Source organism: Sus scrofa, chromosome 18 (assembly GCF_054392235.1).
Source record: "Sus scrofa isolate SSC_HxYL_T2T_F1_AM1 chromosome 18, Sscrofa_HxYL_maternal_Yorkshire_Landrace_v2.0, whole genome shotgun sequence".
NCBI classification, from domain to species: domain Eukaryota; kingdom Metazoa; phylum Chordata; class Mammalia; order Artiodactyla; family Suidae; genus Sus; species Sus scrofa.
The window spans coordinates 17,069,048-17,095,332 of record NC_139400.1 but is presented as its reverse complement, the minus strand read 5'-3'; the positions used below and the strand labels follow the sequence as shown (position 1 = coordinate 17,095,332).

Below are 26,285 nucleotides of genomic sequence, written 5' to 3'. Positions count from 1 at the left end.
GACATTTCTTGTAATAGCTGGCTTCCCAAATTCAGATTTTATGGCATTAAGCAGACTTTATTTTCCTGCTGGCAAAGTTGCTTTCACACTTTCCTTATAGGAAGTGAGACCAATAGGACAAGGTAGCATCATTGGCGTACAGTGTACACTGTGAACCTAACAGTGCCCTGTTAGGTCCCTCTGTGTAGTCACAGGAGGGCAAGGAGATACGTTGCATTTCTCTTGTTGAGATACAACCTTTCTCTTACTCCAGTAAAGCCTGTTCCTAACTCAGACCATGTGATAGTATAAAATTTATCTTGAATCCTGTTGCATGATAGAGGGGTATTTAGAAGAGATTCCCAGTATACAGTATAATTAAGTTTATATTTTGTTGCAGTTGCACTGAGAAGCCAGTGAAGTGCTTTAAGTAGTGGAGTGAAATGGAAGAGAAGAAATGAATTAGGAGGCTATGGAGCAGTTCAGATGAGAGTGTGTGGTAGCTTGGACCAGGATGGAGGCAGTGGACATGGAAAACCATCTACGTTAGCCACATGTAGAATATATGTATGTGCACAGGGTTTGAGGGGAAGCCTTCAGGATTCTGATGGGATGCTTACTCAGACTTACTACTTGCCGTCATACATTCTCTAGGTAAGGACCTTAACGGGCCTTGAAGGTTGCCCTCCACCTAATATATATATACACACACACATACACACTCACACACACATTTTTTACTGATCTCTCAACCTTGAGGGCTGCCCTCCATGTATATGAGATATATATATATGCACACACACACACACGTATTTTAACTGATCTCTCTGCTATGTGTATTGGACTCTGCTGATTTCCTTCTGTGTATTTCAGATTAGTGAACTTTGGTTGGTATAAATGGATATTATTTATGATTTGTCTTGATGGCAGTCTGAGTATACTCCTGACGTTCATCAACTCAGATGTCATGCAGATTAGTTACCGAAGCAGGAATGATGCAGAGACCTGGACCATGATGTCTGAATCCCTGTGGAGAAAGTGTAAGCATAATGAGAGGGCAGCTGTTAGGAGAAGGCCCTGTTGGCCTGCTGACCCTTGTTTTGAAGTGTATTCTCTCAGCTCATGCTCTTCAGGGTCTCCCAGCTGAAAAGTCTCAGCTACTGTCAGCAGGTCCCCTCCATGTTGGGCTCTGTCTCTGAGTGGCATTGTGGTATGGTACCCCATGTTCTTAGCCTTGGGGTACTGCACTATCTGTTTATGGTTTCCCTATAAGTTGTTCATAACTTTGTAAATAATCCCTTTTGAAAACTCTCCTAGAATTACCCAGTTTGTGCCAGTTGTTTCTTGCCAAGGCCCTGACTCATATACTTACTTTGGTCCTTCACTCAAAAAAAGGATTGAGAGCAAGTTCATGAGCTCTCAGCAGTCTTTCTAGATACCTGCAGCCACGATGAAAGATCCAGATGTCCAGTACAACAGCTCTAGTATTGATCCCTTCAACAAACCATGTCCAAAGCTACAGGCTTTGTAGAATTGGACTTAGAATATATGTATGGTTGTTTGGTGGGCTATGGTCAACATACATTTTGGAAGCAGCCATTACTAATGCTATGGTATTAGTTATAGTGTGATAGGTTTAGTATTTATGTTAAGAAATGGGAATGGTTATAACTACAGGTTCATAATTCACATCACCAGTACCTCGTGGAATGAGAGCAGTGATGATGATGATACCCAACAAAGCCCTAGGGAAAGCTCAACTCTGGTCACAAGCTGGTGTGGTAAACATGAGAACACACTGTCCTGGGGAAGAATCGTGAGAGAGAACACATGAGAAATGTAAGAAAAATTACCGTTAACCCCAAATGGCTCAATAACAACTTAAAAAAGGTATAAGTTCTAATTTTGGAAGGGGTGAAAATAATAGGGCTTGTAAAAACGTATGCTTAAATATGAAACTGTACGTGAAATGCATCTGCTGTGTTGTGCGTTCAGAACTTTTTCACCATAGGATAATTGGAATGCATGGGTAGAAGAATCTTATTAGTGTTATTTCTTCTTAGGAGGGGATGTAAGCGGTGTCATGATGACAGATACTGAAGCTGTAGAAGTGAGGCCATGAGAGAAAACTGGACAGGGTTGGTGGTAGGTTGCAGAGTCAGCCCTACAACTGGTCCAAGGTTCTGTTACAAGATTCCTAGGGACGGTCAGGAACTGGCCTTATTCTAATTCTATGGCATTTGGGCCAGGTTGCTAAAAAACTGAGGCTGAGTAAGGAGGACTGTGTTTATGCCTGAATGTCTCTGCAGTGCTCTGAAGCCATGGTGAATGCTATATAATGCCAAGACTGATGAGGTCCCCAGCTCAGATGAGTGGCCTCCTGGCGTGTATACCTCAGTCTGTTACTGGATAATATAGCTGGATTTGGGGGCGTTGTTTCTTTCTTCCTGTTTTTTTTTTTTTTTTTTGGTCTTTTTAGGGTCGTACCTGCAGCATATTGAAATTCCCAGGCTATGGCTCCAATTGGAGATAACAGCTCCTGGCCTACGCCACCGCCGTAGCAACACAGGATCCAAGCCATGTCTACAACCTACCCCACAGCCCCCAGCAATGCAGGATCCTTAACCCACTGAGCGAGGCCAGGGATCAAACCCACATCCTCATGGATACTAGTCAGGTTCGTTACCCCTGAGCCACAACGGGAAACCCTCGGCTTTGTTTCTTGATGGCAATGATTTCTTTTTCCACCATTCAGATCAGTGTTTTCAAACAGTATTTACAACAGCTCATTGGTAGTTTATAAAGTCAAGTTTGTGATGTGTGAGTAGCATTGAAAGAAATTGAATAGAAAATATCAGAGAGCCACACATGAAGAAAGGAGAAATATGGTTTTGAGAAACCTTTGTATTCCCAGTATAATATGTTTATACTGTATACGTATATTTAGATTGTGACACACGCTTATATGACTGTATAAAAAGTATTACTGTCGGTTATGGTCACAATTTGTGAGGCACTGTTTTCGATGACTAAACCTTTGGTTGACAGATAGTGTCTGTGTGTGATTTCTGTCTGCATGAACCATTACTGACATATCAATACAGTGGTCATGCCTGCCGAAAGATAGCTTATATTCTCTGCTTCATTACTGCTATCATTTAAATATTCAGATAGTTGAGAATTTCCCATTATAAGGCTCACGAGGGAAGAACTTGTAGCCCTCTCATGCAAGGGGCACACTCTGAGAGGGACACTTTTAAATTCTAATCCAGGGCCATTGGTACAAACTTTTTCTGTTTTATGAACTTAAACTTCCCTCCGAGATGACTTTCGTAGTGGCTTGTAGTGGAATTCTGATATTTCCCCCTTTCTGTATGTGTCTGAGTCCTCCCTCCTGGGTAGTAAGACTTCTCACTCGTCAGAGTGATTGTGTGTGACCCTTCCAGTGTCATCTTTTCACTCTGGGTGGCACGAAACCCAGCTGCCTTTGAAACTGAGTCCAATCCTCCATCTTCTTTGTGACTCAGACCTCTTCCTCCTCTGTGTGACACTGGACACTACTCTATTTGCATTTTAGCAAAGAGCCTCTGAGTTTAGATCATAGAGGGAATGTGACAATCCATGTCATCTCTGAAGAAGACAGACTAACTTGGAAGAGCCAGAGAGGGCTGGCTAAACTGTGCTCTACAGCAGAGACTAAATTGGGCAGAGACAAGAGACAGGCACAGGGAAGCAGAAGGTAGAGGTGATTCACAGAGAGAAATTTCAAATCAGCAAGAGATTGTTCGTCCACAGAAAGATCAAAGATCAGGTCTGCCGAATAAGCTGACATGTCGGGATTCACCGAGTGGGGCTTTCTCATTCTGACTGTCACTGAGTTCATTCTGGGAATGCTGGGGAATGGTTTCATAGGGTTGGTCAGTGGCAGCAGCTGGTTCAAGAACAAGAGAATCTCTTTGTCTGACTTCATCCTCACTAACTTGGCCCTTTCCAGGATTGTTCTGCTGTGCATTCTCTTGGTTGATGGTGTTTTAATGGTGTTCTCTCCCAAACTACATGATGAGGGGATAGTAATGCAAATTATTGATATTTCCTGGACATTTACAAACCATCTGAGCATTTGGCTTGCCACGTGTCTCAGTGTCTTCTACTGCCTGAAAGTCGCCAGTTTCTCCCATCCTACATTCCTCTGGCTCAAATGGAGAGTTTCCAGGGTGGTTGTATGGATGCTGTTGAGTACCCTGCTCTTATCATGTGGCAGTGCCATCTCTCTGATCCGTGAATTTAAGATCTATTTTGCTCTCAGTGGAATCGGTGGATCAGGCAACGTGACTGAGCTCGTTAGAAAGAAAAGAGATGAGTATAAACTGATCCATGTTCTTGGGACTCTGTGGAACCTCCCTCCCCTGATGGTGTCTCTAGCCTCCTACTTTCTGCTCATCCTCTCCCTGGGGAGGCACACGCGGCGGATGCAGCAAAACTCTACCGGCTCCGGAGACCCAAGTCCTGAGGCCCACAGGAGGGCCATCAAAATCATCCTCTCCTTCCTCTTTCTCTTCCTACTTTACTTTCTTTCCTTTTCAATTCTGTCATCCAGTTATTTTCTGCCAGCAACTAAGACGATTATGAGGATTGCAGAAGTGATTACAATGTTATACCCTGCTGGCCACTCATATGTCCTCATTCTGGGAAACAACAAGCTGAAGCAGATGTTTGTGGAGATGCTCTGGTGTGAGCCTGGTCATCTGAAGCCTGGATCCAAGGGGCCCTTTTCTCCATAGAGCAGCACAGGGCACAGGAGAGAGCTTAGGGGTCCTTCAGCCTACCCAAGGTTGCAGGGCTCTTCCTGTGCACCAGTTCTGCAATGTCAGTAGGAGAGACACTACTGCTTCATCCTGTCCCACCCAGGGACCCTTCTCATGGCCTCTCTCTGTATGGTCCTTTTGGAGAGAGTGAAATAGTCTTTGGAAAATGTCAGTATGGTAAATAAAACAAGCACTGTACAAACATGGGGTTGTATTTTGATAACTACGAACTCAGCATAGTGAGCTGGTTGTTAGCTTTAATTTAAAGTTTATAGTGATAGCGATGCAGTGAACCAGAGGAAAAGAGCAAAAGCACCGCAGTCCCACAGACACAGGTTTACATTCTGGTTCTGTCCCTCTCCCAAGACTCTTTGGCCTTGGGTGCATTACTTTAATAGCCTGTTTGCTCCTCTGTTCCCCCCATTTAAAAGTGTAGATTGTGAAATCAACTTCAAGGGATTTTAGAGATTCCTGAGACAATGTATGCCATCATCTTAGCACATCGTGTTGTTTTCAGTCGGTGAAGCCGTTATGGTCCCTGACAGTGAACTGTGCAGCAACAGCAAGTCCCACAAGATACCAGTTTCCTGTGTGATGACAAAAGCGGTGGAATGAAAATCAAGACCCTTGATTACAAGCTCCCAACCCAGTTAGGTGGTGAAGTCATTTTACTTCAGTTTCCATAGTCCTTTGCATTTCTCTCTCATTTTACTAAATTTTAAGTAATTTTTTTAGATTGGGCAAAAAAGTCCAAGTAGTTTTTTTAAAAAAAAGTTTTAATTAACCAAGATGTATATCTGCTTTTAGCATTTCAGAGTCTTATTTTTAAAATTCCTGTTTTTGTAAGTGTAGTCACTTTTGTTTTAATAAGAGTATGTAGGCATCGATTTCCTTCCTGTCACAGAGCAGTGCTGACAAGTCAGTGAGAATATTAGTGCTTGAGAGCCCACACTTGTAAACATACTTAGAACATATGGTAATTCTGAATCTGGATTTCCATCCCTAATGAGGCTCTCAAGTAGAAAGTTTTGTGGCTAAGAATGTAGATGAGATTGCTGGTAGGAAATAACTAGCTTCAAGGCCTGACCCCACCCCGATGAACTAGGTGGCCCCAGAGAAGTTTCTTAACCTGTATTGCATTTTCCTCATTTGTAAAATGGGAATAGTAATAGTATATCTTTTGTTTTTCGTACAGTGTTTTTTTCTTTTCTTTCTTTCTTTCTTTCTTTCTTTCTTTCTTTCTTTCTTTCTTTCTTTCTTTCTTTTTTTTTCTTTTTATGGCCACACCTGTGGCACATGGAAGTTCCCAGGCTAGGGGTCGAATCGGAACCGCAGTTTCCAGCCTATGCTATAGCCACAGCAATGTAGGATCCGAGACACATCTGTGACCTATACCACAGCTCAGGGCAACACGGCAACGCCCGATCCTTGACCCACTGAGCAAGGCCAGGGATCGAACCTATTTCCTCATGGATACTAGTCGAGTTCTTAACCTGCTGAGCCACAATGGGAGCTCTAGTAATAGTATATTGTCTATAGGGTTGTTGAAAATAATTAATGCATGAAAAATCCTTGGAGTCTCACATGGGGTAAATGATCAATAGATACTGCTTTTACTATTATTGTTGTCCAGCGTTTTGTGAAAGGGGTTACATTTTGACATAGCATGAAGGATCACCGCATTATTTGGCATTTGGTCTTACATAACCAAAAATTAAGTTTTGTATTGTTTTGTTTTCCATTTCCAGAGTGGATATACATAAGGTTCTGTATATCCATTTCCATAATTATAGGAACAAAATGTCTTTTGATTTGCATTGTTTGTTTTTGAATTGAAACTTGCCTTTGGGAACTGCTAGGAAAATTCCTAATTCTGATATAACATTCTCTTTCAAAAAATATGTTGAAAATTAAAAGGATGATTTAATATTTAGTAATAATTCACTAAAATAGAAGCATTCTGAAATGAGTGCTTCTGTAATTAATTAAAAAAAAATCTGTGTTTCTTTTCAGCACAGGGAAGTTTAACTATGGAAATCCATGTTGTTTCAATTGACATCTGCTTTGTTTACTCTGAACCCTGCCCTTTTTATGCCCCAAGGCATATGGAGTTCTGGGCCAGGGATCAGATCTGAGCCTTAGTCACAACCTAAGCTGAAGCGTCCATATTGCTGGAACCTTAATCCACTGTGCTGGGCTAGGGATCAAACCTGCATCCCAGTGCTCCCAAGACGCCTCCGATCCCATGGTGCCACAGCAGGAACTCCCTCTGAACCCTGCTCTTTAATTCATCCTCACCCAAGACTTAAGATTCTTAAATCTTGAACACTTGTTCCTACTTGCTCTCACTTTGACAACTTCTAGCTCTGATCCTTCTGTGGTTTTGTTTGTTTGTTTAGCTCTTACTTGAATTCCTGATTTTGGCTTCTGCCTCAGGTGTGAGAATGTTCCTCTCTTTTAATTGAACTTAGCATCTTACTAGAGATTTTGCCTTGGCTGTTGTTTGTCTCTTGGTGCCTCTGGCTAACTTCTGAAGGATTCCTCCCTTCTCTTTTTACCGTGGCCTGACAGATCCAGATGTAGTGTGGTGAACTTGGAAAGTGACCAGGACTCTTTATTCTACTAGAGTCTGGAATGTGAGGGTGGCCGTGTGGAATTCCCTGATCGGGAGACCGCAGTGCTCTTCCAATTGGCTGAGTGCGGAATTTCCTCTCCTGGGAGTAATGAGGTCAGATTCCTCAGAGTGACATCCCCAACCCCTCCCCAGTTTCCTCTTTCAGAAAAATTTGAAAGTGACTTCTACAAAATCTGAGACTTTGTTGGTTGACTGCAGCAATATGTGGACTGCCCTTAGTTGAAGTTTAGGGTAGGAGTGGAGACATGGGTCTGAGTGGTGAGTGAGTGGCTGAGGAGTCTTTTTGCTGGAGGCACAGGGAGGGGCAGTTTAGCTCTTTGGGAGAGGATATGGTTTTCAGAATCCAGCAGGGAAAATCCTTACTCTGCCAGCTCCTCACAGAGGCCCAGGCCGTGAGGAAGAATTACCTATTAAGGCCTCACTGCCGTTTTTTGAGAATCCCTCCATGGGGCCATTTTGTTTGTTTTGTTTTGCTTTCAGTGGATTAACTTCAGTTGCTAAATCCCTTAAGATTATTAAATCTAGCTGTTTCATGAAGCCCAAAGCACCAGAGCAAGGCTTTCCCCCACCCCCACCGTGACCAGGTTACTTGAGTCAGAGTATGGGGAAAAGGATCTCCCCTGCACTGGGAGTCCCATTTTATGCTAGAGCTTATTTCTGTGGCCATGTGTCTCCTCCAAGCACATCTATTCTTTGGTTGTATAGCAGGGGCTTTAACACACGAAGCAGTATGACAGTAGCTCATGAGATCTTCCAAGTTTCCATCAGGGCCCCTAAACTACTTCTCATTTTTGGTATTCTCTGACCTCTTGGGCCAAATCCATAGATCCTGATGCTTAATGAGATTGAACCATAGTTTGGGTCTGGAAAGATTATAAATGAAAAAAAAAAAGCCACAAAAATTACATTCCAACATTTCTTAAACAATGTCCGTGCTTCCAGTGTTCTTTATCTTACAATATCCCTGCTATTTCCCAGGTGTTGATGAGCAGAGCTGTCTCAGGGATCCTAAAGTTGTATTTGGGAGTTCCTTGATTTACATGCAGCTGTCCAGCTTTCCCATTGGAAATTTTGCCAGCTTTGCCGAGGGTTGATTGACCATAGGTGTGTGGGTTTATTTCTGGGCTCTCTATTCTGTTTCATTGATCCCTATGTCTATTTTGGTGTCAATACCATGTTATTTTGATTATTGCAGCTTTGTAGTATTGTGTGCTTATGCCTCCAGCTTTGGTATATGTATTTCTTTCCATTTTAAACCTTGTTTTCCAGTTGATTTTGTATTTCTTTGCTCTTCCTCCTTTTGTTTTTCCTTTTGTGATTTGATAGTTTCCCTTGTGTTATGCTTGAGTTCCTTTTGTTTTTTTGAGAATCCATTGTATGTTTTCAATTTGTAGCTATAAACCCTGGTTTTCAAATATGGAACATTTAAATCTTATGTCTTACTCCATGTATGATTATTCTATTTGAATGTGTATTTATGATATTTCAACTTAATTACTTAAATGTACTAATCTATTCTGTAGATAGTTAAGTGGAAATATTTGCTGTGATATAATTTTTAATTGTTGTCTTGCTTGTTCATTCCATGTAATCTGTTTGATCTGGGCATACCTCTGTCAGTGCCATTAGCTTTGTACAGAAAACTAGGTTCTAGATCAGGGAGCTCCTCCAGGCTTGCCTTCCTGTCATCATTCCTGGCTTTTTGTTTTTTGGGTTTTTTTTGGTTTTTTTGTTTTTTTGTTTTTTTTGTTTTTTTGTTTTTGGCCCAGCCTGAGGCATGTGGCAGTTCCCCAGGCCAGGGATCAAACCCACACCACAGCAGCGACACAGACTGCTACAGCGGTGATGATGCTGGATCTTTAACCCGCTGCATCAAGGAGAACTCCCCTTTTACCTTTCTTTTGGAAAGGAATTTACCCTCCTCTTCCGGACCTGGACCTGATAATCTCCGTATCTTAGCTCCTTCTTATCTAGTCATATTTGGATTTGGCAGTAGGGCTTTCTATGCATTACCTTGATATTGGTTTGGTAGCCTGTGTGTGGCTGCATCCGGGATTGCACCTTGGCCTCACCCAACTGCTGGTGTGGATAAGAGTTACTGTATTCTTGCATTCACTCATGGTCTTTAAGAATGTAATTTGCCGGGCATATTATTCCCTTTACTAAGAAACTACAGAGAAATTGGGCAATGAGATGTCTATCTTTTTGGCCCGCAAAATATAATTGAAGCATTACTGTGTGTCTAGTACCAGAGTCCTTTGATTGACAATTACATGCCTGAGGGAAAATAGCCACATATGATCTAAGCATAAACCAGATTTATAAAGGAGACATTTGAAATGACTGACATATCTTTTTGAAGCCAAAGTAGACCACGGAAAATGACTATGGCACAAATCTGTATAGGTAGCTGGGGAAGAAATGAAAAGTCAAGAAATCATCATGAAAGGATGGAATTAGTTGAAAAAGGCTTTCTCCAGGAAGTGTAAGATTCTCGAACTTGATCTAGTAGATAACTGTCAATCACTGTAGATGCTAAGGAATGGGAAAGTGATGTTGGTATGGCAAGAATGACAGATGGGGAAGATGGTTGCAGCTTCAGCAGCTAAGAAGGGAGAGAGAAGGTCTGTGGGTGTGGGGGGGCCGGGGGGGCTGGCTAGGAGTGAGGCACGGGAATTCCCCCCATGTTCTCGGGCTGTGATGAAGAAAAGCTGCATTCACCGTGAAACAGTGAAACAGACATGCCGGGCTGTAACTCTATCACTTGGATTTTATCATTGGATTTTATCTTGGATCTGGACCTAACTCCTCTTTAGCTTTCCTTCTCCTGGAGAATGGACTCCCAGGTTCCCCTGTTTTAATTAGGCATTTCTAAGGAAAACAGCATATGAATGAAGAAATAGTAATTCAATCCCTGGAAGATTTGCATCTCAGTAAAAGCAGCTGGCTCTTAGACCTCTAATGGCCTGTTTGCCACACTGGGGGAAATTTGAAAAGGCAGTATCCCTCCTGGCTTGGTGCTGGTGCCTGCTTGTGCATTTCAGGGTTTCTCCTGCTCCCAGCATCAGCACCACAACTGCTGAATCCTCAATGAGTGAAGATGCTTCGGATACTCTTTTTTTCTTCCGTTATTATCTCAGCAATTTTGACGTTTGTAGGACTCATTGTGAATCTGTTCATTGCAGTGGTCAATTGTAAGACTTGGGTCAAGAGCCACAGAATCTCCTCTTCTGATAGAATCTTGTTCAGCTTGAGCATCACCAGATTTTTTATATTGGGACTGAATACGCTTTTATTCATCATTCCAAATACTGCAAGGTCAGTCTATTTTTCCACGCTTTTTCTGACCTGTTGGATGTTTTTGGACTCGAACAGTCTTTGGTTTGTAACCTTGCTGAATGCCTTGTACTGTGTGAAGATTGCCAACTGCCAACACTCCATGTTTCTCCTGCTGAAACGAAATCTTTCCCCCAAGATGCCCAGGCTGCTGCTGGTCTGTGTGCTGATTTCTGCCGTCACCACTCTCCTGTACGTGGTGCTCAGACAGGTAGCACCCCTACCTGAATCCGTGAGTGGAAGAAATGGCACAGTATTCGATATCAACGAGGGCATCTTGTCCTTGCTGACGCCTTTGGTCTTGAGCTCCCTTCTCCAGTTCATCCTCAATGTGACTGCTGCTTCCTTGGTCATCAACTCCTTGAGGAGGCACGTACAGAGGATGCACAGAAATGCCACTGTGCTTTGGAACCCCCAGACTGAAGCTCACCTGGGTGCTATGAAGCTGATGATCTATTTCCTCATACTCTACATTCCGTACTCAGTTGTTACCCTGCTCCATTATCTCCCTTCTTCTGTGGCAGTGGATTTGGGAGCCAAGTCCATTTATATTATTATTTCCACCTTTTACCCTCCAGGACATTCTGTTCTCATTCTTCTCACACATCCTAAACTGAAAACAAAAGCAAAGAAGATTCTTTGTTGCAATAAATAGTGGGTTTTCAGTAAGAAAATGGTGGCTGGGGTCACCTCAGGGGAGGCAAGATTTCCTTTGCTGCCAGTTTTCCCAATGGTCTGAGGAATTCATTCTTGTAATTGTCTGACTTTCCAGGCCTTCGGTTGTCTGTATGTTATGTATATGTATTTGGCTAATATTTTAAAATTAGGCGCTTTCTCTAAGGAACTTCTTTGAGGCCTTGCTTAGCATGTGTTTTACATGGGCATTGCGTTCCTGGGTCGTGGAGATCACCACCTTGGTCCACTGGCTTCTGAAGAGTGGTGGGAAGTTCGCCCAAGTTAAGCAGGATGTAAGAGTTCATGTCATTAGTTAAACTTTTGAAGTTTAGCTGCGGGGCCCTGAGAAAGGGCTCAGCCATGACTGAATGGTCATTGGGAGCCCCTAGACTGGCTTTTAAAGCACAGCAAGAGGGTGCCAAGAGAAACGGAGGAAAGAAAAGTTTCAGAGAGAGAAGAGAGGAAAGAGAAATACCAAAGGAAGTACATGTCACTGTTGCGGATGCATAGAAACAGGGTCTTCGACTTGCTGACTGGCACGAATTGAGAGGTTACTGACAAGAAGGATTAGGACTGAATTTCTAGGCTTGTTGTGGAAAGAAAGGAAGGGCAGGGTTGATGGAAAGTGAATAGGATTAAAGAAGCCCAATCAAGGATGCTTTCAAGGATCTTCAAATCCAGGGAGCTAATCTAAGGTCAAAAGCAAGGGCCAAATAGTGAAGTCAACACACTCTGAGTGCCACTTTACAAAAGATTGTACCCCCTCCTGTGGTATGGAATGCAGTGGAAAGCTAAGAGGAGTCACTGGACTGGTGATGGGCGTGCATGACTTCTGGTGAATTTATGGCATTTCTGTGTGAATTTATGTACCGAGTTTTACGAACACTGCACAGTTCTCCAGGAAAATGCTAGGTTGGTTGGTTTGTTTGGAATAGCAGGGCTTTGATTACAGAGGATTAGAAATCTGAAGATGGAGTATTGATATTTTGAAATGGGAATTGGGAAATAATAATTTATATAGTTTTGGGGGGAGGTTAAGAATATGTAGTATTGGAGTTCCTGTCGTGGCGCAGTGGTTAACGAATCCGACTAGGAACCATGAGGTTGCGGGTTCGATCCCTGCCCTTGCTCAGTGGGTTAAGGATCCGGCGTTGCCGTGAGTTGTGGTGTAGGTTGCAGACGCGGCTCGGATCTTGCGTTGCTGTGGCTCTGGCGTAGGCCAGTGGCTACAGCTCTGATTTGACCCCTAGCCTGGGAACCTCCATATGCCACGGGAGCAGCCCAAGAAATGGCAAAAAGACAAAAAGACAAAAAAAAAAAAAAAGAATATGTAGTATTTACACATGTCAAAATAAATAATCTTATTAAGATAGCATTCTCTTTATTCAAAAAGGAAAATCTCCAAATTTTACAAGTTACCTGATTTTCCCCATTCCGGTCACCAGAGTCTGACTCCAAGATTCAGTAAAGATTACCCAGACCAATATTTTATGCTACAAAACCTGAAGGTATTCATCATGTGTTAGCATCTAAAGATTAGGAGGTAAAAGGATTACTGAGATAATCAAATGTAGACCATGACACAGGAACTCTAAATGAGTAGCAGAAACTCTCGTGGTCTCCCAGTATCTGTCTTCTTTCCCCCTCTTACATAGTTACGGAATATTTAGCTACCTAGAATTTTGGCAGCTTATTACACTTTACAGCTTTCTTTTATAAGTAGGTATTTTTGCCATGTGATCAAGTTCTGCCAGTACAGTATGAGCAGAAGTGATGTGTATTTTTTATGGGTGGTGTCTCTAGAGCGAGTATATGCCTTCCCTTCCTCTTTTCCCTTGTCCTCTTCCCGTGGGCCAGAATGTCAACATAATGATTGGCCGTCTTGGACCAGACAGATGAAGCGATTGCTGGGGGTCAGTGGAGCAGTTATTTGTCTTAGAGTTGGCTGTATAGCTCCTGACACCGTGGAGCTGCCACACCAACTCTAGACCGCTTACCCCTTAACTCCAGAACTGTTCATGAAAAATAAACATCTCTGTTCTTTTAAACACTCTGGTGATTCTCTTTCCTTACTCAAATAACTTATACTTTACCTTAAATAGGTACCATAGTGTATATCTTTATAACGAAGTAGTGTGTAGTTATTTATCATCTTATAATTAGAGAATATTTTTATATGACCTGAGAATATACTTATCGTACTACAAAGTGAAATATGAATAAAAACTTGTATATGCAGTATATATAAATTTTTGTAAAAATATGTTTATGTAGAAAATCGAAAACAGTTATTTTGGGGCTGAAAGTTTTGAGTAATTGTTTCCCAGTTTTCCAAGTTTTCTATGATGAATGTAGTATCTCTTTTGTAATGAGAAAAAAACGTGCTTTAAAATATAAACAGTAAGTACCTGTTTGTCTATCTAAAGGGTCCCTCCGATGTCAAAATCCAATTTATTCTCACTAAGAAAGGCTAAGTGAAAAACCTTTCTTCTGGTTTATCTGAATGCTTTGTCTTGTATTGGCAAAGTTCTGCTAATTTCTTTCTTTTTTGCTTTTTAAGACCGTACCCACGGCATATGGAGGTTCTCCGGCTAGGGGTCAAATCAGAGGTACAGCTGTCTGCTTATGCCACAGCCACAGCAACGCAGGATCCGAGCCACGTCTGTGACCTACACCACAGCTCACATCAGTGCCAGATCCTCAACCCACTGAGCGAGGCCAGGGATGGAACCCGCAACCTCATGGTTCCCAGTGGGATTCGTTCTGCTGTGCCACGATGGCAACTCCTAATTTATTTCTTGATTGTTTTACATTGTAGTTGTTTATTCCCATTTGGACTGGATGTACTTTTTTTATGTTAGAACTTGTATTAGGACGATCTTGTTTAAAGAAAGTCTGAAGTCTTTGCTTAGACATTTGCTCGAAGTCCTTCTAGGGTACAGCTTTTAGCAGTGCCGTGGGTCTGGAGTTTTGCTGGTTTCAATATGTTCTGCCACTGAATACTTATTATTAATCAGGAATTTTTAAAAATTTGGAGTTTATTTCTTCAAAATACAATAACTTGTAGGCTCTCTGATATAAATACACAATATCCCGCATCTCACTAAATTCTCTGCCTGTTTAGAAAAGGGAGAGATGTTTAAAACTTTTTCTTGAGAAGAGTCACTTTCTGAAATGAAGAGCAGGCACCAGGGCAGTGTCTGCAGAACTTCCTGAAACATTCACTGAGGAGGCTGTAAATGGGGGCATCGCTATTTAACTTGTAAGTGCTGCAAATTCAGTGTTGTCTGAGCTACATGTTCACATGTTATTGTATTGGTTCCTCATCACTTCTTTGGTAAAGTAGGTATTATTATACCCAAAATACAGATAAGAAAACCGAGGCACACAGATTAAGTAAATGGCCCATTATAGTAAAACTAGTAAGGGGGAGGTAGTGCTCCAATTCATCTTCTGATTCTAGAACCCAGTTCTTTTCCCACCGTATCACAAGGTGGGTGGAAAGACAGGAACAGAGTGGTCATGCCCAATTATAAAGCTGTATTTTCTAGGACAAGAAAAAAAATAGCCAAAATGATGTCTGAAGCAGGATGTGTCCAACCTGAAAATCTACCCTGGGCTGCTGAGATATGTATATATTTATGTCTGTCTGTCTGTCTCTCTCTCTCTGTATATATATATCTATCTGTTGAGAGGTAGGGGAGGTATGAAAATCTTGAGAGTGCCTAGTTTCCTTCTGAAATAAATATCATGGGGTCCTGCAGATACTGGCTTCTTAGACCCTGAAATTTATGACATATATTTTTAAATCAATAAGCAGTAACATTAAAGAAGAAACTTTTATAATTTCTTTTGAAGGCTGCTACTTGAGGAAGGAAAGGGCCAATAGAAAGATGGAGGGAAAGTAGATACAATTCATGTAAGAATGAAATGAAATTCTTGGCCAGTTCAAGAATATCACGTTTCTTTATGTTGTCTGAATTTCCCTTAAACATATGTGACTGGTTTTCCTTGTTACCAGCATTCTGTTGATGGGCCATTTTCAGTTTTTCCAGTTGTTAAAAAATAAACTCCAACAAAAAAAAGAGGGGATTAAGGGGAAGAAGACAGTAGTCTTTTAAAGTATGGTTGAACTTTACTTCTAAGATAGTCTCAAATGCCAGGGTCTTCTGGTAAACTGAAGCTTACTGAAGGTGTTTAAAATAGGTTTTCCAGTTTTCCTTTTTATAAGTTAAAGCTGGAGATGGACCGTCTAGTTGAACCTACTGCTTCTTAGGGAGGGCTGGAGGGGTTGGGAATTTCAGATATTTCATGTCCCTGCTCCCTTTCTTCGTGGGTGTGGGAGGAGCAAGTGGAAGTGGTAGTTTGACAGAACGCCCTAAGGATTTGGATCTCTGGCTCGTGGCCAGTTTTATTCCATGAGGGGAGAAATGGTGAAGAGAAACTCCATGGATCTATGAGAATTTTCCTGGCATGGAAATTAGCAAGTAATGGCAGGCGTTATTGGAGGTTGGGGAGGGATAGAAGAGAGGTTGGAGGTTAAGGACAACAGCAGGGGAGGGGCGCAGACTGCACAGCATCCTCCCCAAATGGGTGGGGCGAGTGCCAGGTCAGTCTTCTGGGAGAGCATTAGTAGTAACATCATGTCAGAAGGGCCACAGGGAGTTCCTGCTCTGGCACAGTGGGCTAAGAATCCAGCTGCACTGGCATGGGTCACCGCGGAGGTGCAGTTTGGATCCTCGGCTTGGCACAGTGGATTAAAGGTCCGACATTGCCATAGCTGTGGTGTAGGTTGCAGCTGTGGCTGAGATTCAGTCCCTGGCCTGGGAACTTGCATATGCCCCGGGTACAGCCATAAGAAAACCAAACCAAAACAAAAGACAACAAAAAGCAGAACAACTGCATTGTTCTCTGGATTATGGCTATGGGGTATATAGGGCCTGGGAAAAGGCTTAGCTAAGTACATCGTTAGGAAGGTACATGAGGTACCTACCTGGGTAATGGCTCCATGTGGGTACAGCTGCTTGCAAATGAGGTACCTAACACACAGGTACTACTTCATTTGTTTGATCTTTCTGATCTATTTTAAATAAAGGAAAATTATTTGTCTCAATTTTGCTGCTTCAGTAGTCAGGACAATGATCTGAATTAGGCATCTCAAGAGAAGATGTGATTAAATGTACTGATATTACTCAGAAAAATCTAACTCCTACCTCCCCCTCTATATCTTTGACTACTCTGTTTTTTGTTTGTTTTTGTTTTTTTGTCTTTTTCCAGGGCTGCACCCGCGGCATATGGAGGTTCCCAGGCTAGGGGTCTCATCGGAGCTGTAGCTGCCAGCCTACACCACAGCTACAGCAATGCAGGATCAGAGCCGTGTCTGCGACCTACACCACAGCTCACGGCAATGCCAGATTCTTAACCCACACTGAGCAAGGCCAGGGATCGAACCCGCAACCTCATGGTTCCTAGTCGGATTTGTTAACCACTGAGCCACGACAGGAGCTCCCTCTATCTGTTTTTAAAGGCCGGTAGTCATCAGTCTCCTAGCTTTCCTCTTGCTTTCTTGAGATTCTGGAATTGTGCAGAGCAGATTACCTTTCTTTAGAAGCACCAACTCATTCCATGTGTTTGCATACTGTGAATAAAGCAGACTTCGACTGCTGTCCTATTTGATTGAAAGAAGTGATTATGGAGAGAAATCACTAAGGAAGGAAAGAAAAAATATGCTAATATCTAGGTACTGACCCAGTGAGTGAGAATTCCGCCTCTTCATTAGGTGGTGGTGAAGAAGCTGGAAAGACGATGAATAATACATTTATAATTTTGTTCCTGTTATACACGCTTATTGCTAAAATGCTTAATTTGCATAATTTCTGAATTTCTGGAGTCATACAGTACATGAAGAGAAGAATTAATTTGTTCAGATTAATAGCTGCTACAGAAGAGTTGCTTCTCTGCCTTCTGAAATAATTATCATGGGGTCCTGTAGATACGGGGAAGCACTGAAAAAGGCTGTGTACAGGGTACAAAACATTCCAGTCTCTGAGACAGGTCAGATGTAGCGTAGGAAGAAGATCTGCTTAGTCTGGCACCTTGGTGGGGGGAGAGCATTTGCTGAATGAAAAGTGTCAGACCTAAGTCTTAGAAACGGCCACCTCAGTGCTGCTTCTTCCTTCCTTCCTCCTTTTATGCTTGGCTATCCTCTGTCATCATCTCCAGCTCCTCCTCCTCTGATCCCACCACTGCCTCATCTCTCAGACTCTCATGGCTGCCTACACTTCTCTCTGTTCTATCAGAACAGTCATGAGGACCCAGACTTGTCGGAGAATTCTGTGGGGCATGGGAGGAAGATCTGGTCAGCCCTGCTCTAGAGAATTATCCACAGTAAAATGACTTACTATAAAAATGAGTGAATTCACTTTTTCTTCTCAATTCTTTGTATTTGTTCTCTGATTTTTGAAATGAGAGAGAAACATGAAAAACAGAACAGAGACCAGAACTCCTGCTCCCTAAGCAATGCAAAGTGCTTATTTTAATAAACTCCAGAAGTCAAAACTGAGTTTTCATGTTTTGCATGGAAAGTATCACATTTTTCTAAATTATTGCAGATAATCCAGTTTTCTCTGCCAGTGCACTATATTTCTCCGATAAAGTAGAAAATAGCTCTAATTTGAAAGTGTGTTAACAAAAGATGAACCTGTGCATTAATTGCTAGATGTTTTTTAGACTAACATTTTCCTTATTAGAATTAACTAATTACCTCAACTCTGTGTGTTTTAGCCCCCCCCCCCCTTTTTTTTGGTGGTCTTTTCTAGGGCCACACCTGTGGCATGTGGAGGTTTCCAGGCTAGGGGTTGGGTCTAATTGGAGCTGTGACCTACATCACAGTTCACGGCAATGCCAGATATTTAACCCACTGAACGAGGCCAGGGATCGAACCCACAACCTCATGGTTCCTGGTCAGATTCATTTCTGCTGTGCCACAATGGGAACTCCCTGTTTTACCCTTCCTTAACACCACTTGTAATCTGTCAGGAAAACATCTTTATATTTCTGGTGATTTTTTTTTTTTCTTTGAGGCCAGGCTAAGCTTTCTGGATACATGTCAGTTGGCTGCCGTACTTTGCATGAGATGAGGTTCCACTGCCCAGAACCTTGAGGGCGACAGGGCGGCAGCGAGGGAGAGAAGGGCAATTTTGTCTGCTTTCCAAACATCACCTTAGAAACCTTGCTCTTGGAGAGGTTCATGCTTTGTCCAGGTTCTCTGGCCAGTGGCAGTTGGGGCCTTCACCTCTGCCCCTCCGAAGCTGCAGCCAGAGTCCTCAGGCACCACGCGTGGGAGCTGGGTGGGGTGATGTGAAACTCCTGCGCCCTGGGCGGCAGGGGCTATGCAGTGCTGTGCTCCTGAGCCTGGTGCACCGCCTGGCCATGATGTGTGCTTGGTAAATCTAACCTAAAAGAATCGGAATCCAGTGCTATAATCCCTTGTATTATTAGTAGAGCAGCTGAAGCCCAGAGAGGGTGGAGCCTTGCCTGCAACTTCATGCAGTGCCTGAGGCAGCGCTGGGACCTGAGGCAGTACAGAACTCTTTCCAGTACGTGCATGCTGCCTTCCTCAGAAGCCAGCCTGCCCTTGCTCCTTCTTTCCGATCCAGTTCCTCTTTCTCCTCATTCGATTATGGTTGTGTCCAGCCTGGTTTGAACACTCTCCCAGTTTTCTCTTTTCTGTGTAGCAAGGCAAATTCAGCAGCTTAAAAAGATGTACATTTGTTGTGGGTCAAGACTTCCAGCACATCCTGAGTGGCCCCTCTGAGCAGGGTCTCACAAGCTGCAATTAAGATGTTGGCTGGGCTGTGTTCTTCCTGCGTGGAGCTCAGGGTGCTCTTCCAAGCTCACAGGTTGTCGGCAGGGTTCGGTTTCTTGAATTTGTAGGACCTGGGTCCAGTTTCCTTGCTGGCTACCAGAGGGGGCGGGTGTCAATTTAAGCACCAGGAGGCCTCCTGCAGTTTCTTGCACTCACCATGTGACGCTCAGCGAGGTAGCTGGATTCTTCAAGCCAGCAGGAGGCCCAGGCCCTCTTCCCAGAGTTAACTGATTAAATCAGACTCACACAGGATAATCTCCCTTTTGATTAACTCAAACTAGACTATTTGGGACTTTAATTACATCTGCAGAAGTGCTTCATCTTTGCCCCATGATGTAACCTAGTCACAGGAGTGGCATTGCACACCATTGACAGCCTTAGCCCTGCTCAAGGGGTATTCGGGGTGTGCATACTAGGGGGTGAGCATTGTCGGGGCCATCTTAGGGTTCAGCTTCCCACAAACACATTTGCCCTTGATTGGTCCCAAGGAAGTTGCCATCTAGACAGTAACTAAAGGCCCTTTCCTGTACTGAGAACTGTGCTGGTCCTTTTTCACCTCATTGAACTCATCTCCTTCCTCTAAGACTTTGATGTGAGAGATATGCCGGGTCAAGTGTGTGGGGATAACTGATCCTAAAGGGCAGGTGACCTCAAAATCTTGATAACAGTAATGGCTCCTCTACCTGACCTCTTACATTTTTTAGTATTTGGCCCTTAAATATATTTTGGTTCTCTGTTTTCTTTCACCACATTTCCCCTCCTTCTCTCTTTAATGATGAAATGCATTTTTTTTTTTCGGTCTTTTGAGGGCTGCACCCTCAGCATGTGGAGGTTCCCTGGCTAGAGGTCAAATCGGAGCTGCAGCTGCTGGCCTACACCACAGCCACAGCAACACTGGATCCTTAACGCACTGAGTGAGGCCAGGGATCGAACCTGCAACTTCATGGTTTCCAGTCAGATTCGTTTCCACTGAACTACAACGGGAACTCCTGAAATGCATTTTTAATTTCTGAGTTTATTCAGCTTTCATGCTTATATGTTCAAAGTACTTTTTATGAAAAATAAAATTTATTTTGTATGTTATGAGCTCACATCTGTCACTGTATAGTACCTGAGATTGTTTTGATTTGCTCTTTCTTATAGAGGAATCTTATTTTATTATGTATTGGTATTTAGATGTTAGCCCATGGTCCCCAAGATGGTATTAGGAGGTGGGGCCTTTGGGAGGTCATTAGGTCATGAGAGCACAGTCTTTGTGAATGAGATGAATGCCCCTTTAAAAAGAAGCCCAGGGAATTCCTGTGGTGGAGCAGTGGAAATGAACCACACTAGTATCCATGAGCACCCGGGTTCAACCCCTGGCCTCGCTCTGTGGGTTATGGATCCGACGTTGCTGTGAGCTGTGGTGTAGGTCGGAGATGCAGCTTGGATCCCTCATTGCTGTGGCTGTGGTGTAGGCCGGTAGCTACAGCTCCGATTAGACCCCTAGCCTGGGAACCTCCATATGCCGCAAGTGCGGCCCTAGAAAAGACAAAAAAAAAAAAAAAAAAAAATTACCCCCCCCCCAAAAATGTTGTAATGAAGAACAGTGAGTAATGGGGTCGCTTGCTGTCCTACCAAATAATAAAACATTTTATAGATTGGTAATTAAAACAGTATTGTACAAATATCCCTCTTGGGGCAGGTCATGTTGCATTTTAGGGAAAGAATTTGAATTTATATTTCTACAGATAACCTGGGCATCTTAAAATTATTATAAGAAATATTAAAAAGGAGTTCCTATTGTAGTTCACTGGGTTAAGAATCAACTAGTATCCATGAGGATGTGGGTTCCATCCCTGGCTTTGCTCGGTGGGTTAAGCGTCTGGCATTGTGGTGAGCTGTGGTGTAGGTGGCAGACACAGCTTGGATCCCACGTGACTGGTGTAGGCTGGCAGTTGAAGCTCCGATTGGACCCCTAGCTGGGAACTTCCATACTCTATGGATGCGGCCCTAAAACAAAAAAAAGAAATGTTAAACAAACCAGAAGGTTAAATAATTTGGCTAACATTCTAACATCTTATTTGGTGGGCTTTTCAGATTATGGATGGGATTTGTTTTCTTATTTCATTTTGAGCTTGGTTTCCTCTAGGCTTAGAAGTAGCCTCCAAACTGTGCTGTGTTCAAGCGTGTTATAACTGCCTTAAATGCTGCCATGCAGCTGCCATCTCATCAAAAGATGCAGCGATTATTCAGTAGAAGCAACAAGAAAGATTAGTGCCTGTTTGAATCAAAATTATTGCCAATCTGAGAAAAGATAACTCAAATGGCAGTATAGACCTGGATTGATCCTTCTTCAAAATCATCTGTCCTATAGCCTCAACTATGGGGTGACCAAAGAGAAGCCTGTGAAATGAAAATCAAATTCACAGTCCTACCTGTCAGAAAATTATTAATTCTGCAAAACAAGTGAGAACAAACCACAATCTACTCTTGCAAGAAAGGGTCACAAAAGTTTCACAATCTGGGTGGGGAAAGAAACACTGAGTGACTGCTCTGCTTCCAAGTCAATTAAAGGGTAGCATTTCCTCTTCATTGCCCAAGTTCAAAAGATCAGCCAGGAAAGATCACTTGATTTATAACCCCAAAAGCTAGCCCTTTAGAAACCTTCCGTAACTTCCCTTCCGTGGACATCATTGATGTTTGGCTCCTATTGAAGTTTTCCCCTGCCGGAAAGATAGATGACTTTGCTTTTGACGTAGGCTCTCCTGATGACTTTTGTGCAGATTTTAACAGCACCTGTCTAAAGAAAAGCTTCCACTTTTTCACTAGATCCCATCCCCTTTCTCTAGTCAAGAAAATCACTCTGGTATTATTTTCTGGTTTCTGAATCTCTCAATCTGTCTCTCTTTTTTCTCTCTTTCCTCCCATCAACATGTTATTTAGATCTCCTGTCTGGTGCACCCTGCTATTTCTCTGTTACAGTTTAAGGCAAAACTCCTTGAAAAGGTTATCTATTTTCACTTGCCCCAATCCTGCTCCATCTCAGTCTCTTGATCCAACTCAGATCTGGCTTTTGCAAAGCATTCCCTCTAAAACTACTCTTTCTAAAGTACCAGTGTCTTGTATATTTCTAAATCCAGAGGTCCATTCTCAGCTCTCATTTTACTTGACATTATCAGCCTCTATTGAAAAAGTTAGTCATTCCCTCTTCCTGGAAACATTTCCTTAACTGGCCTCCAGGCCGTCATCTTTTTTTCCATCTGTGTCGCTGGCTACTTCTTTTCAGTTTCCTCCGTTGATTCTGCCACATCTCTCCAGCCTCTGAACATCAGAGTTCCCCATACTTTGGTCTTGGCCTTCTTCTTTTGTCCATATCTATCCACTTCCTTAGTGATCTGTATCAGTCTCAAGATTTTATTTATTTAAATTTTCATTTTTATTTCTGTCTTTTTAGGGCTATGCATGCAGCATATGGAGGTTCCCAGGCTAGGGGTTGAATTGGAGCTGTAGCCTCTGGCCTACACCACAGCCACAACAGTGGAGAATCTGAGGCACTGCCTCTGGGACCTTCACCACAGCTCATGGCAACGCCCGGATCCTTAACCCACTGAACGAGGCCAGGGATCAAACCTGCATCCTCATGGATACTAGTCAGGTTTGTTTCCACTGAGCCATGATGGGAACTCCCGTCTTAGGATTTTAAATATCATATATAATCTAACAACTCCCAAATGTATATCTCTAATTTGGATTTTTCCCTAGACTTCTAGTCTCACATATTTTACTCATAAAGTCTACTTTATATCTCTCTAACATGTATCTCAAACCTAACATGTCCAAACCTTTACAGACTGAAGTTTGTATGACGTGCTTTTCATAGAGACAAAGCTCTTGCATTTTCCCAGTCGCTTTTTGGGATTGGATTGCCTTCCTTTTTTGTACATTGATTTAACTCATGATAGATGTAAGGCTACTTTCTGTTTTACCCAGGAAGACAAATCTGGAGGCAAATCTGTGTTCTTGAATTGAATCTTGTGTAATTAAATCATTTATAGTTTGCATTCTTGGAGCTGCAGCTGGGTGCATGTTCATGTGCATAAGTGCTTGTATGTGTGAAAGTATTACTGTTTAATGTATCACAGTGAGCATTTATGGAGGCTGAAAGTTGAATCTTTCACCACCTTGGACCTGGTAGGTTCTAATGAGTTTTTGTCCGTTCTTGTTTTTCTCAATGTCTGTGTCATTCTTTTAAGGGTTATGGTCTACCCCCTTCTGTCCTATCTCAGTAATAACGTTTAATGTGAGTTCTACCCTCTCAACAAATGTTGAATTGCACAGTACTATATTGTTAACTATAGGCATTTTGTCATACAGCAGATCTCTAGAATTTATTCATCTAGTGTAACTGAAACTTTATCTCCATTGAACAGCCACTCTCCATTTCCCTCACTCCCAGCCTCTAGCAATCAATCACTACTGTATTTTCTGCTTCTGTAGCTTTGAGTATTTTATATACCTCATGTAAATAGGATCATGCAACATTTGTTCTCCTGTGATTGGCTTATTTCACTTAGTATATTTTCCTTCAGGTTCATCCATGAAGTCACCTATGACAGAATCTCCCCTTTTTAGGGCTAAATAATATTCCATTGTATGTATATACCATATCTAATTAGTAAGACGTATTGGCATTTCTAGTCAAGAGATTGGCAGTTAAATCTGTCTCACGTAAAATGATTGTTATGTTTCATGTTTTCATGCTTTTACTCAATTTTTATTTTTTCTTGTAAGTTCTGTTGCACTGGCTAGAATTTTTAAGACAGTGTTATTTATAAAGATGATAAAACTCATCCTTCCGTATTAAGTCTCATGGTTCATTGTTGGGATGAATACAACTGGGAAGTGGTATAACCCTCTGTATAAGTCTAAAGCCTTTGCTTGCTCCTTTTTTCCCCCTTATATGATGGAACTATTTTATTATTTTTTATTGAAATAATATTAACCCTTTTCTTTTTCTTTTTTATTTTCTTTTTGCCTTTTAGGGCCACACCTTCGGCATATGGAAGTTCTCAGGCTAGGGGGTCAAATCGGAGCTGCAGCTGCTGGCCTACACCACAGCCACATCAATGCCAGATCTGAGCTGCGCCTGTGACCTACACCACAGCTCACAGCAATGCTGGATCCATAACCCGCTGAGTGAGACCAGGGGTTGAACCCACATCCTCATGGATACTAGTTGGGTTAGTTACTGCTGGGTTACAGCAAAAATTTCCTGGATTTTTTTTCTTTTCTGATGTTTTTTGGGTAGTATGTTTTCTTGAATTCTCTCTACTACAAAGGAAGCAATAAAAAGAACATTTATGTGGCTGTGGAAGGAAATGGGGAACTGCATCAAACTGAATGATTCCTCTTTTCTAAATAGACAATTGTTTTTTCTCCCAAGTTGACTCCTCATCTAGACTTTGATTTTTTTTGGAAGAAATCATCTTCAAACCTCCACTTAATCTAATTCTCACGTGACTCAGTCATGTATGTGTGAACTGGTACTTTCGTTTTTTTGGTCTTTTTAGGGCCACACTCGTGGCACATGGAGGTTCTCAGGCTAGGGATCCAATCGGAGCTATGGCTGCCGGTCTACGCCACAGACACAGCAGCGTGGAATTCGAGCTGTGTCTGTGACCTGCACCACAGCTCCTTAACTTACTGAGTGAAGCCAGGGATCGAACCTGCATCCTCATGTTTGCTAGTTGAGTTCGTTAACCGCTGAGCCACGACAGGAACTCCTGAACTGGTACTTTCTATTCAAATCTTCTCTTAGCAACTCTGGGTCAGATAAATACACATTCTGATAGAACTTGAGCTAATCTGCCTCAACTGTACCTTCACCCTCAAGATTATTCTGCATTGACATATTAAGTATTCTTTTTTTTTTTTTTTTGTCTTTTTGCCATTTCTTGGGCCGCTCCCGTGGCATATGGAGGTTCCCAGGCTAGGGGTTGAATCGGAGCTGTAGCAGCTCTGGCCTACGCCACAGCCACAGCAATGGGGGATCCGAGCCTCATCTGCGACCTACACGACAGCTCACGGCAATGCCGGATCCTTAACCCACTGAGCAAGGCCAGGGATCCAACCCACAACCTCATGGTTCCTAGTTGGATTCGTTAACCACTGAGCCATGATGGGAACTCCCTGACATATTAAGTATTTTTAAAGCAATAGCTTTAGAAACCTTTAAAAGGTTACTAAAACAAGTACGTGTTTTTCCAAAAGCTCTTTTGGACACTTACTCTTTTTCAATAGAGCATTCTTCCAGCTCAGAAGGTGACGGTGCACTGACTAGGACAGGTCTAAGTCAAGAGATGATCCATATCTATAGTTTTTATTTAACATCCACATGCCCTAGAACGTTCTAACCTCACTAATGTCTCTGGTCAGATTAGCCTTCCTCTTCCACTTTTAAGGTTCCATGTGATTACTTTGGTCCCAGTCAGATAATCCAGGATAATGTCAAGGTCCATAAACATAATCATATCTGCATTTTTCCATGTAAAGTAATGTATTCATGGATTCTAAAGATTACGGTGTGTGGATATTTTTTTTGGGGGGGGCATTATTCTGCCTAACACAGATGTCATGAAAGTGTAGATTGCACTTTAAACCTTAGGAAGTAGAAAATACTGCTCAAGGATAATGTGCAGATATTTCCTGAGTCTTTATCTGCTGGGAGATTACTTTACCCTTCCTTATTCAAACAATCAAATCTCTTGGGTACCCTAGATTCCTTTGTCATGTCCAGATCTGGGCATATGGAGAGAAGTTTTGCCAAGTTCTCAACCAGAGAACTGGTACCTGCTTTTTCACCTTGTTAACCCAATGGTCTAAGGCTAATAAATCCAGTTTCTGCTCTTACTTCACATCCTTTCAGCCACCTCTACCTCTTAAGCTCTGCTGCTGCTGGTATTGCCCTTGATTCTGACTGACTGCTTCATCTTGCTCTGGAACTGCC

General features: G+C 42.4%; 2 protein-coding genes across 2 annotated transcripts; both read left to right on the top strand.

Moving 5' to 3' along the window:
- Positions 1 to 1,244: 1,244 nt before the first annotated feature.
- TAS2R3 (taste 2 receptor member 3) lies at positions 1,245 to 8,305 on the top strand. The gene has a single exon (XM_021078592.2). The coding sequence runs from the start codon at positions 3,810 to 3,812 to the stop codon at positions 4,758 to 4,760; it is 951 nt and encodes a 316-aa protein (XP_020934251.1). The 5' UTR covers positions 1,245 to 3,809; the 3' UTR covers positions 4,761 to 8,305.
- Positions 8,306 to 10,519: 2,214 nt separating this feature from the next.
- On the top strand, positions 10,520 to 11,410 carry TAS2R4 (taste 2 receptor member 4). The gene has a single exon (XM_085005271.1). It carries the CDS (start codon positions 10,520 to 10,522, stop codon positions 11,408 to 11,410), a length of 891 nt encoding a protein of 296 aa, XP_084861397.1.
- The last annotated feature ends 14,875 nt before the right edge of the window (positions 11,411 to 26,285 follow it).

Bases quoted from the DNA above. Each gene is read 5' to 3' on its own strand.
- TAS2R3 (XM_021078592.2), top strand. From the start codon at position 3,810: ATGTCGGGATTCACCGAGTGGGGCTTTCTCATTCTGACTGTCACTGAG.
- TAS2R4 (XM_085005271.1), top strand. From the start codon at position 10,520: ATGCTTCGGATACTCTTTTTTTCTTCCGTTATTATCTCAGCAATTTTG.